Source organism: Hyposmocoma kahamanoa, unplaced genomic scaffold, assembly GCF_003589595.1.
Source record: "Hyposmocoma kahamanoa isolate Upper Pololo Valley unplaced genomic scaffold, ASM358959v1 63, whole genome shotgun sequence".
NCBI classification, from domain to species: Eukaryota; Metazoa; Arthropoda; class Insecta; order Lepidoptera; family Cosmopterigidae; genus Hyposmocoma; species Hyposmocoma kahamanoa.
The window spans coordinates 23,035,786-23,049,128 of NW_020653851.1; the positions used below are offsets into that span (position 1 = coordinate 23,035,786).

Below are 13,343 nucleotides of genomic sequence, written 5' to 3' on the forward strand. Positions count from 1 at the left end.
TCCGACATTTGTTTCATCCCCTAGTTGGCCACCTAATGGAATATTTTCTTCAGATTAAAATGGGGTCTATACTGGGGTACCTTCTTTCCAACAAAACAAGAATCATTGAAATCAGTTCACAAATGGTGGAGTTACCGCGTAACAACACAGTCGAATTGTGAACCTCTTCCTTTTTTTCTGAAGTCGGTTAAAAAAGTAATAAATAACAACATTCAGTTTTTTTTGGTTTTAGTTATATAATTATTTCAATTAATATTATGTGTAATCTATTTTAATAACTGGTTACCCTACAGGAAAGTCAACAATGCCATACAAATCTTGCAGGTGAGTTGTATGAGAACTGAATGACGAGCTTTTGCAGCCTCTCATTATTCTAGAGAAGTTATTAATTCGCTTGTTACGACTCCATTGTAGATTATCCAAGAAAAGCTGAATATTAGCAATGCAAAATTATTTTGGTTTAATATTAAGTGTAAAAGAAGATGTAGTACACTGATTACTATAGGGTGGGCGTGAAAACACGATTCCTAAACGTTTTCACGATAGAAAAAAACAACACAAACTTACCTCGAAATTTATATCACCTGAAGTAAATAGAACACGTATAGTATGCGATATACATTTTTCAAATTACTTTAATTTAATTGATAAAAAAAAATTCTGAAATTAAGCCAGTGCGAGAAGCCGATTTGAAATTGGAGAAATTTGAATTCTCGAAAAAGAAAGAAAAGCATCGAATCTTAATTAGGTGAGTTATAAATGTAACATATATCTACATAATTTGTTTCGAATAATTCGTATTATTTTTGTGATAAAAATGTCATGTGATATAAACACTTTTCGTGACGTATATGATCACATGTGACTTTATACCACAGAAATCTAAATATTTAGACTTCTGCGATTTATAACAATTGCAAGGGTATAACTCATAGACTATTTACTAATAATTTTTTATTACGCTTTTGCGCTCCAGAATTTTTTTAAGCTATACAACAACCTTTCTCAGTACAGTTATACGGCACAACCAACGTTGAAATTCTAGACAAACCAGTCTATTTTTAAAAGTTGCTATCGGTGTGCGTGTGACATATTAGTGGTATACACGCGTATACCACTAATATGTCACCGAGAGAAACGTGAAAGGCGCTCTTCTCACGGAGATGCTTTATTACTATCTCACTGCCTTATTCTAGACTGGCATGACGACCTAGGTTAACAATGATAATGTAAAAGCTCGGACTTGTCTGAACCGGAAATATTATAGAGTTACATTTGGTAATCACGGTTCATGAGCATTTAATTCAAATTACTTTTAACTAATGAGTACTTCACAGTGATTATCATTGTTTGCGTGGGAAAGATTTTAAAAGCAGAAGACTATGAATACATGATATTTATTCGCTGAAAAATGTAGTTAACAATGCAGGCAGCATATTATAATATTAGATTGTATGAACATTTGAAGACTTGGCATGCGAATATGTTACACAATTCTTATTTCACTTTTCATGAAGCATGCATTTCAAATTATTACAATATAATAAACAAACAATAACACTTGGAATTTAATACGAAAATAGGAAATCAAAATATAACATGCAATAGTTAAATTTCACCTTTTATGTTTTCAAATAAAAAATCATCGACATTGTAACTATGCGCAAGCGATGCACTTCCTTAGTGCGCAGGGTGCGGGCCCGCGCCAACAGTACCTTGACTATGGTAGCCGTCAGGCCTGATTGCACTTACATATACATGTACCACTGTAGTATGGTACACTTAAACAAAAGGTTCCACTATTATATACCATGAATGTTGTTAATTGTAATTTAATTTCATTTTTTATTTTTATTTTTATTACTTGAATTAATCTTGTTTAATTTATTTGGACATTATTTAAAATTTCATTAATGTAACTTCAAATATAATGAATGTAATATAATTAGTAATGTATTAGTATAATTATGGACTATGAATAAATGAATTTGAATTGTAGAAGCATTGAGTAACTAACAAATTAAGCAATTTAATTTTAAATTTATAATTTAATTATTTAACAGTACCCGTGTACCAGTGTAATTTATTAAATAATTTGGATGCTAATAAAAACTACCTAAACTCTATTCCTAGACGTGACAGGAGACACGTATCAAGCGGTCATATGATAAATTTATGTTTACATCTAGTAATATGTGTATAATGAATCGCTTTATTTTGCCCTCTCTGCCACTGGGGTATGCAGAGACTCCTGAATCCTGATATACCATTTAACTTCCTCCATTTCACATTAGCCTTTTTACACACGCCCGATTATTCTAGTAGCGTTAGAGCCCCTTGTGTAAGAGTTCGTCCAGGAATGTACATAAGTGCCACCATACGTATTTCTGCCAAGAAGTAATGTGAGCATTACTGCGTTTCGGTTTTGAAGGGTAAGGTGAAAGTACAGGCACATGCGACTTTTCAACTTACGTCTCAAGGTGGCAGGTGCAAGTGTCAGTATCCCTCAGACCTTTGCGATACAAAGCTTTGGGCGGCACTGCAGCAATTATGAAGACGCCTGTCCCTTACCACCAGGCATACGACTTGTTCGTCCCGTCATTTTGTATCATAAAAAATCATAGGTTCGGCCGAGATGGTAAGCTCGATACGACAGGGATGTACACGTATTAAAACCCGATTCCTTGTTAATTTATTAATAGATTCAGGCGTTACTTTGCGGAAGTCCATGTTAATAAAAATGGAGGTAAATTAATTTGCTACTCCGCGAACCCAGTGAAGGTTAAATCGTGCAAAATAGCTGCGCTTGCGATGAATATTTTTTGGTTGGTTTGTTTGGTTTATGTCCAGCAGTGGACGCGTGTAACCTGATAATGAAATCCTTTAAGATCAGCCTTTACTTTCAAAACTACTTTAAATAACAGAGATTATTATGAAATAAGACTTACATACATACATACACACACACACACACTCACACACTCACTCACACATACATACACACACTCACACTCACACACACACACACACACACGCGCGCACGCACGCACACACACATACTTTTTCATATACAAATGCACACACATACTTTTTAAGATTCAAATTAAATTTAAAATTAGAGGTCAAGAAAATTGAAAATTGTTAAAAAAAAAATTGTTTGTTTTGTTTTTGTCGATCTTTGGAATTAATGTAAAAATTAAACACTACATTAAGTATAAGTTAATAATGTTAAATATGCATTTATAGTTATGGAAGAGCGGTGCCTCCTGACATATTAATAGGAGGTACCATCCACTGTTAATGTAAAGTTAATTGTATTACTGAAATAAACATTTATTATTATTATTAAGACTTGGCAATGATTTTAACCTTACAATATTGATTGTAATGAATATTGTGATGTTTTACTACCATACCAATTTATCTTTTGTGAAGTTACTCCACTACAATAGTTTGTTATAATTATTAACGCAAAGAACAATACCTTCGATCGGATATTGTATTTATGATTTTAAATTGTTATTTTCATATTAGTCGCATTTACGCATGTTGTTGACGCTTTTCGCACGCCGGTTTTTTTAATGACACCGAGAGACGGGACGGACAAGTCGTGCCCTGATGGTAAGCGACACGCCACTGCTATTGCGCCCGTGACGTTTTAATACTCAATATATTTATTGCATTCATATGGTACATGTCTTAAAATGAAAATAATAGATACTACACATATGAGCCCTTTATTAGGGATAACAATAAGAGCAGAGATAGGCCGACGTGTCAATTATTAATTAGAATCGTTATTTATCAAATAATGATATAAAATAAAAAATATGTCATATAATAAGCAAAATTATGTCACTTGAAAGTTTGAATTTAATTAGATTCTAGTAGCATAACTTTATAGTATATAATTAAGATTTATTTATTATCCAATTTATTATACTTTATATTATTATTTGTATTTGTCATCAAAGTATTCATTTAAATTGTAATAGCATTTATTAATAAACGTATGTCACCTTGAGATACGTGACATACGTTGACAACTTCAATATGCCTGTAATTTCACCAGCAACATTACCTTTCAAAACCAGAACGCAGTTACGCTGACTTACTGCTTGGCGGCAGAAATAGGTACTACTTTCACAAGTGACTCTACTGTTACTTGTATTTGTAGCAGTAGAAGTTGAACTCTACGTGAAGTTGTGACCAAAGGAGTACGTTGTTTACGTAAAAAAAAAGCGTAGTCTCTTCCCTTTCAGAATCCGTATTTACACTCAAGGTGCAAGCTATGATGTCTAAGAAAACCTTTGTTTCCGTGAGCCTCAAATCTAGGGCACCGAGATAGCTTTTGTCTAGCTGCTAATCTTTGCTTTGTTTTCCTTCTTGCATTGAATCATCTATGTTTTTTCAAATACATTCTACTTTATGTTGTATAGCAAAGCAATTTGAAGTATCACACCGAAAGCAACGAATTTGTAAAGATATTTTTTTTTAACTGACAAAAAAGAGTTAAAAAAAACGTATTTGTTTAATTATTAATACAAAGATCGAACACTCAGAAAAAAATCCTTCGATCCGGTCGGATTCGAACCGACGTCTTCTTGCATACCGTGCCAGACGCTATACCAACTAAGCCATGTTTTTACACACGTAAACACGTAAACATGTTTTTTCTGAGTGTTCGATCTTTGTATTAATAATTAAACAAACTAGTGGAGTAATTTCACAAAAAATGATTGAATATCAATTCAATAAAAATTTAATTAATACAGTGAATAGCGACATCTCTCGCCAGGACTGGTAGCTATAAAGGTACTAACTGGGTGATAAATCTGTAATAGATTTCTCATAGATGGCGCTACGACTAAAAAGTCGTTGAAAGACCAAGTACAAAGACACGACGCAAGCACATAGAAAAATTCGTGAGATCCGTTGGTTCGTTCCGTGGCTTAGTTGGTATAGCGTCTGGCACGGTATGCAAGAAGACGTCGGTTCGAATCCGACCGGATCGAAGGAATTTTTTCTGAGTGTTTTTTCTGAGTGTTCGATCTTTGTATTAATAATTAAACAAACTAGTGGAGTAATTTCACAAAAAATAATTGAATATCAATTCAATAAAAATTTAATTAAAAACGTATTTTTTTACATTTTATATTGTTTTAAAAACGATTATTCGTCAGTGTTCGCTTGCAAGGCGATTGGTCAAACCATTATGCTTAAACAGTCTACACTATCTGGAATGGCTTTGGTTGATTACGCACAACAGGGAAAATGTTGAATCAATTACTTGAGGATAACACACTGATTACTATACTATGTGAAAACACGACTCTTAAAAATTTTCACGATAGAAAAAGAAGCACAAACTTACCTCGAAATTTCACAAGAAAACCGTTGTTTTAAATAGGTACTTCACATACACCAATGATTTTTTGCTTATATCAACTGAATTACATAGAACACGTATACTATACGATATACACTTTTCAAATGGTTTTAATTCCGTTCGACAGGAAAAATTTTAATCGGCCTGAGGTAGTATAGACTCTCAAGCCAATCGAATTTAGCATAGCAGGTAACAAGTGACGTCTCGTGCGCACAGTACCAAATCGTGAACCTGTACGGCACGATCACTAGCACGAGCTACAGCACCGTGCTGCTGGTGTCACTGGCGTCGCTGCCGTTCTGCTCGCCGCACACCGCCGCGATGCGCAGGTGCAGCCGCTATGGCGCAGACTCATGGACGAGCTGATCCTGAAGACCAACAGGTCGGTCCCGCCTGATAATTAGCCAAGCCGAATTCTATAAACACAATTGATCATATTTTTTGATACCTCTTTTGTTTTTATTCGTATTTTTCTCCTGAATGCTCAACGTAAGCAAAATGAACCTTATTTTGCGAAAAATTGTAATCCGAGCTTTGGTAGCATGTAATCTTAAGATTGAAAAACACAAAGACAAATACCTTCAATCTACACACAACAGACACTGGTTCAAGTCCAGCCGGGTCAAAGGAATATTCCTTTGTGTTTGTTTATTGACCTACCAACAAAGGTTGTTCAATCATTACATCAATAATTATATATTATAGTTTTAATTTATAATAATAACACTGAAAAATTTGTGTGAAGGTCAAAACGATCTTGTGTAAACGATACTTAATGCTACAATTGTGTACTCAACACTGCAGAGGTGTAAAACATATTGACGTCTTAACAATGAAGTAGCAAATTTTGAAAAATAAAATTTTCGCAAATCTGATAACGTAGGTAGGTAAATAAACGACGATATAGATAACCCAACTCATTATTATTTTTGAAATTATGATATTGACCAATAAATCATTGACGTTAAGAAAATAATTAAAATACCTGATTTTCAGTAATTGGCAAAAACGTACTTGATTCCTGAATATTCTAGGATGCTCGAAATCGTGCGCGTGTGTAAAGGTAGACAATTAGCGACAGCATCGCTACTGAATCGCGTTTGCATCGCTGCTAAAATGCCGTGACCCTTTTGATATGTGTATTTCTGACGTTTCTCAATTTTGGCTCTAACAAGACCGATGCAAAATGGTTAGGTCCACAAAAAAATATAGAGTCTAATTTCATAAGATAATGATGGGTGAATATAAAATTACAATAAATGCGTTTATTTTTTGTATAATATATCTTTATAGAACCACCGAAGCATAGTATGCAAATAAGCATGCATAGAATTGGACATTTAATGTTTTATCTACTTTTTATACTTTTCTACATTATGTCATTACAGAGCTTACCTCGGCTTCGGAGATTACGGAGCCCATAGGCTTCCGCCAACAATTTCACCCGGTTGGTTATAACATACCTAAATTGTGAACACATACATGATTGACAGAAATCTCAAAAAATACATTATATTCCCATTGTAGTAGTATCAAAATTATTTTTCGCCTCACTAGCTTGGAAAAGCTTTCTTTCTCAGTAGAAATATGCGCGCAAAAGCATTTTTTGCACGCTAGCTTGGAAAAGGTTTTTGAAATTCGAACTTGACGATGGACTGTGGTGCACCCATTGACTTACAAATAAATGGACGACGGGTCTAATACAAAAACCACGAAAAAAATGTCCCAAGTCAACCTATTCGAAATTTAAATTGTTATGTCATCGCAGTATCGCGCTGTCCGTATAACAAATGAAGACTAAAGCGGAGTGTCGCGCTCTGTATACGATATTAGCGCCTTACAATTGCGGACACTTTTTAGCGCGGACCCGACGTCCATATAATTGTAAGTCAATGGGTGCACCTAACTTTTTCTTTCCATGGAAAAAAAAAAAGATAATAACACGTTCCACTATGCGACAAAGTAATGTACGACAAAGTCGTACATTACTTATTTATGTTATATAAATCCGTTGTTGTATTTTATTCTTATTATTGCTGACATTAAATTGACAATGATAACTACATAATTGTGTATATTAAATTATTTGAATTCGTCGAAGAATTAAAACAATTTCAAGAATCGCTAAATCACACAAAATTATAAGTACAAGCGAGAATAAAAATTGATGAGGTGCTAATTCAGAACGCATCCGAAGATAAATTTTTCTTTTGATTAAAAAAACTGTTGTTTTATAGTTCAACTGTTTTTCTTTGATCTACCATTTTCCTCGCTATAGTGAGGTGAAAAGTTATATGTTTCGCTCGGTAGCAAAGTTGTTTTGCGTCTCGTGGCTTGAAACCGTTACTCGCTACTCTCAAGAATCTATTTTCAGCCTTGCATAACAAATAAGTTTTTTCTTCTATACCTCTGATACCATACGATTTTTTTTTAATTTTCCCACGTTTTTCAAATCTCACCTTTCGATAACCAGAATTTATTGTTATTTATGTCTACCTCGACGCACATGATGGCAATGAATCTTTCTTACTTAGCCATTTGAAAAATTAAAGAAAAAGTTGAAACTGACTACAAACAAGTGCCGCGCCGCGTCATCACCATGCCAACCCGTATTGACAAAATTCTCACCGTTTGTAACAAAACAAAAAGCCCGATATGGATTTTTAATTATTGAAAATTATATTAAATTAGAAAATAATGAAGCTCTTGAAGATCCATCTGAGATATTACCCTCCGGGGATTGTTTTGGAGTATACTCAGAAAGGGGAGACTAAAAATAAGGAAATTGATCTACTTGAACTTGATGCCAAGTAAGTTACATTTCGAATTAAAGGTTTGAGTGGCACTGCTATAGACAAGCGTGTCGTTTACCATTAGACGCACGACTTGTCCATGCCGTTACCCGGTATCATAAAAAAAAGTACACAATGAAGTAAGTTATGCCTTCATTCTGAATTTTTTTCGCTTCCAATTTTTTATTTCTTCCCTTTAGTTGTGACACAAAGGAACTTGCCAATGAGCTACTGGCCAAGGAGAAGCTGTTAACAGAAGACGTCAAAGAAGACCTGGAGCAAGTCCTAGAGACGCTGAAGAAAAGAATCGAGCATGAAGGCCCTTCCGGAAAACGCTTCTACATATACAAGACTCTTCTTACCCATTGCCTGCCAGTTACAAATGTTGCTTTTGATAAAAGTGGAAAGAGGTGAAAGTTTATTGATTGTTTACACTATAATTAATTGTACATTGTGTATTAAAGGCGGTAAATTAGGAATTACGAGCGAGATTCAATTAGAAGCGCGAAGGCGAAGACTGAGCTTTCAGAATCGAGGTCCCGCGCCGCCCGTGAAACATTGTAACGTTTTTCATCACTTAGATAGTATGATTGAATGCGTGCTAACATTGGCTTACTCCCAGTTGTCACCACTGGCGACAAATGGTCAAAAGAACCCATATATTACCAGTGGTGATAAATGGGATAAAACGACCTGTTGTTGCTTTACCGTTTCTTCCTTAAATAGGAAAAATTGGTTTCCAATTTACTATTAATTGGCACAGATCGGAACCTTTTTGGAATTTTAGAAATATGTGTTTGTTGTTGTGTGTGTTATGTGTTTCTCGGTCCCGCCAACAGAACAAAATGACCGGGCCGACCTTACACTCGTCCACTCGTACAGTAACTGCTTCTCGAATACAAAAGCGCCTGATAAACATACTAATGCAAACTATCTGTTTCCAGTTTACGTGGATGATTTCTAGTTTTTTATAAGGAGATTAAGCATTTAAAATAACCAGGTTTTATTTATAAATAGATAATAATTGTGAATAGATGTTAATGTAAATATGTTGTTATACTAAACAGGTAGATTAATTATTAATCTTACAAATTAGCGCGACGACAACGTTACAAGATTAAAATACGTTTAATAAGGATATTTTACAACTTTAAGATTTTACAAAATGTAATCCACATATGGCCTTTCAGATGCCTAACCGGTAGTTACGACAGGACCTGTAAGGTATGGGATGTGGAACAGGGTCAGGAGCTGAAGACTTTATCTGGCCACCAGAACGTTGTATATACAGTCGCCTTCAACTTCCCTTTATGGTAAGCCTGGGTATCGTTACCAATAGAATAGAATAGAATAAAATTATTTATTTCAGACCATAATCCATAGTAATGTTAGTAATACCATGGACCAATAAATCAGAGTGCTGTTAATCGCAATACAAGACAGTATAGTCGAGTATTTAGTTGTACAACAGATGTCGCCACGAGTACCAAATAGTAGAGATGAAACGGATAGTGATTGGCCGGATACCGGACATCGGATATCCGGCGAGCGTCTAGGCCGGATAGCCGGTTATCCGGCCGCCGGATATCTGATCCACCGCCGTAAACATGTCGCGACCGGTTTACAGAGCGCTATGCCGTGATTGATTGATTAGTGAATGATTGCACTTTCACATTAACGATTTGATTTGTTGTGATCACTTGATTTTTATAAAAACGATTAATTTATTCGATAATGCAAACAAACACAATAGAAAAATGTTAATAAACATTTTAGTATTGGTTTGTTAGTTGTGCCGAATGCAAATTTCTCATAGTGGAGAAGGAAAAAAGCAATTACATCGTCCTTTGACTAGATTAAAATGTTTAGTTATAAGTGCAAGCCTAACTCTTGTTATTATTTTATTAACCGACTTCAAAAAAGGAGGAGGTTCTCAATTCGTGTTTTTTTGTATGTATGTTACTCGATATCTCCGCCATTTGTGAACCAATTTTGATAATTCTTTTTTTGTTGGAAAGAAAGTACCTCAGATGTGGTATAATTTAAATTTCAAGAAAATATTCCACCTCTTAGGGTGGCAAACTAGGAGATGAATGTCTTTTGAGGTCGGTTTTTTTAACCGAAGTTAGGCTATTTCAATTTAATTTCATTAATTTTCTTGTGATCTAACTAATTTTAAGCATCGGTATCAGGTTTGCCAAAAAAAAATATTTTAATTATGTACTTACACGTACTACGTATATACACGTTTCATTATTGCAGGTACACGTTGTATTTGAAGATAGTTCAAATCAATCGTGATCGCGATCCTTTCGTCTGGCAATAACAAGTAGTACTTAAAATTTAACAAAGTGCTTATAGTGAGAAGCTGTCCTCTGAAGCAGGTATCGTTTATGAAAATAAATAAAACCAACATTTACCACTTAATGCAGAAAAATTGGTCTTCCACCCTATTTCACCCACTGAAATTTGAGTGCTAAATTTACAGTTAGCGTTATCTAACTTTATAGTACTTTCAGTTACAAGTGATAAACAGATTATGTACGATCCTGTGGTTGCTATTTATCCTATTACTATCATTTTAATGTAAAAAAAAATATTTGGAGTACCAATTGTGTAATACTCTCACTTTTAAATATCCGGTATCCGGGCGGATATTATTCCAATATCCAGTATTCAGCAGGATATTAAAAATAGGCCGGATAGGCCGGATACCGGATAGTTACCGGATATCCGTTTCATCTCTATGGGCTATCTATTAGATGGCACTTATTCCACAGATTTTCATGGATATTGCCGGCTGTTCTTTTATTTGATTAGGATCAGCGCCATCTACCCTTATTAACAGACAACACCATCTATTAATACGCATACTTATTTGTCAAAGTTCAGAAAATAATTATGTAGCTCATGGTCAATATTTGAATAATATAACAAGGAAATAGACTGACTTCTTCTATTTCCCATTAAAGAGGTATTAACTGATATCTAAGGCCATTTACATTAATATAAACTACCTCCAGGCTATTGATCGACGCCATCTAAATGTAAAACAGAATTTTGACATTTTTCAATTACGGTCCTCCTGGCTGATTGGTCCATGGTAATATAGTATTTTTTACACACTATGGTTAGTACAATCCAAAAAGACATAACGTACCGGCACACTGTGATGGCCGTTTTGACGTTTGTCCGCTTAACAAGTTTCGTATTACTTCATAACTACGTTGAAGGAACTAATTGCTGTACATTATTGTCGATAGTGACTCACGTGCGGTAAAATCTATGGATGTATAATTTTACGACACAGCCAGACATTTGTTTTTCGAAATTCGATTTTTTTTTTTTAATTAAATCTAATACGATCGTCACTTTACGATCGCTGGCCTGCACAACTTATACCTCCGGCAAACTCGCGTCAAAGCTCAATGCAAAACAAAGTTTCGAATTGACGATATATTAAGTAAACATTTGTATTTTCGTTTAATTAAAACTTTTTAATCAGCTAGCCCTTGCAATACCAGTTATAATCTAAAAATTTATAAGCGCGACTCGCATTTGATTGTATTTTTTTCGATAACGAATTCAGATTTGACCTCACTATTGTAATCTGTCAAAACGGCCATCATAGCGTGCCGGTATTGCTAGAGAAAATGGCACGGCTAGACCACTACATTCCGCACGTGAGTTGTACTCCATAAAATCCTCCGTAAATCCTGTTGGCAGCAACGGCTAGGATGCTAGCGCTGCCGCGCACACGCATCGTAAGTGAGGACTCTGTCAGTCATTTGTATACACGTCTGCGAACATACCGGATGCACTACAGTGTCGCGGCAGCATCATTATCATCCTAAAAGCGTTGTTATATTGCACCCTTAATATATTCAGGGTTTGCGTATACTTCACCCCCAGGTAGCTCGTGTAAAAGTTTTGGCTGTACGCTTTAAATAATGAAACCTTAACATCTTTGGTGCGACGAGCAAACCTGGGGGTGAGCATTATTACATCTAATAGACATGGGTCTTCTCTTCCTCTCCGTGTAGTAGCAGTAGAGCTCCTTGTGAAAGAGTTCGTCCAGAGTAGTACTGCTACCTTCCCTATTTCTGCCGTTAAGCAGTAATGTCAGCGTTACTGCGTACCGGTTTGGGTGCTGGTGAAATTACAGGCACATGAGTGAGACTTATCAACGTACGTCTCAGGGTAACGGGCGCAGTAGCAGTGCCCCTCATGTCGTTGTTATTTAAAGCTCTGAGTGGCACTGCAACTGTAACGAACAGACGCTCGACGTGTTCGCCCCGTCACTTGATATTTAAAAAAAATACAATTGTCTACAATTTAATACAAACATTGTCCTGATGTAAAATTCCATATGATTAGAACAGAATTATATTTCCAGCAACAGAGTAATAACGAGCTCGTTCGACAAGTCGGCTAAGATCTGGGACCCGGAGTCAGGCGAGTGCCTGGCCACGCTGTGGGGTCACACCGGTGAAGTCGTAACTGCGCAGTTTAACGTGAAATGCGACTACGCTGCTACTGGGTCCATGGATAACACTGCCAAACTGTATGATGTTAACACTGGTTAGTGTGGAGCTCTTAGGTTTTTAGGATTGTCGCTTTAGTAAGCAGTAAAGCTCCCTGTGAAAGAGTTCGTCCAGGAAGCACTGCCACCTTACCTACGAGTATTTCCGCATTTACCACTGTCAGCATTACTGAGTTCCGGTTTAGAACCGTAAAGGCCCATTTAGATGGAGAGAGTTTCTCGTCTCGAAGATACGATTATCGAAAGAATATAAAAAACTTTCCTCGTCTAAACATTTGCGATTATCGACCGTCCACGTGAGCGATAATCGCCTCGCCTTTGAATATTGAACGTCTCTTTCTAATCCACGGAAGAAAGAAAATAATGGAAATGGCATCAAGCAACATTTGTATCAAAACCGGTGTCGACACACGCACACATTTGTAATCTTACATTAGTACTAAGATAACATAATTTTGATTGGTTATAAATTATCAAACGAAAATTATCTAACATTGACTTACAATTATATGGACGTCGGGTCCGCGCTAAAAAGTGTCCGAATTTATAGGGCGTTAAAATCGTATACAGAACGTCATTCACGCTTTAGTCTTCGTTTGTTCGACTGACAGCGAAGCAA

At 35.7% G+C, this 13,343-nt stretch overlaps 1 protein-coding gene across 1 annotated transcript in view; it reads left to right on the plus strand.

Annotated features, from left to right (window-relative positions):
- The first annotated feature begins 8,040 nt into the window (after positions 1-8,040).
- LOC113230055 (dynein assembly factor with WDR repeat domains 1) overlaps positions 8,041-13,343 on the plus strand; it is a 17,099-nt gene continuing 11,796 nt past the window's right edge. Inside the window, exons 1-4 of the mRNA XM_026463782.1 lie at positions 8,041-8,199; positions 8,382-8,591; positions 9,372-9,494; positions 12,578-12,762. Of these exons, the coding sequence (XP_026319567.1) occupies positions 8,087-8,199; positions 8,382-8,591; positions 9,372-9,494; positions 12,578-12,762 (631 nt within the window). The 5' untranslated portion in view covers positions 8,041-8,086. The remainder of the gene's footprint in view (positions 8,200-8,381; positions 8,592-9,371; positions 9,495-12,577; positions 12,763-13,343) is intronic.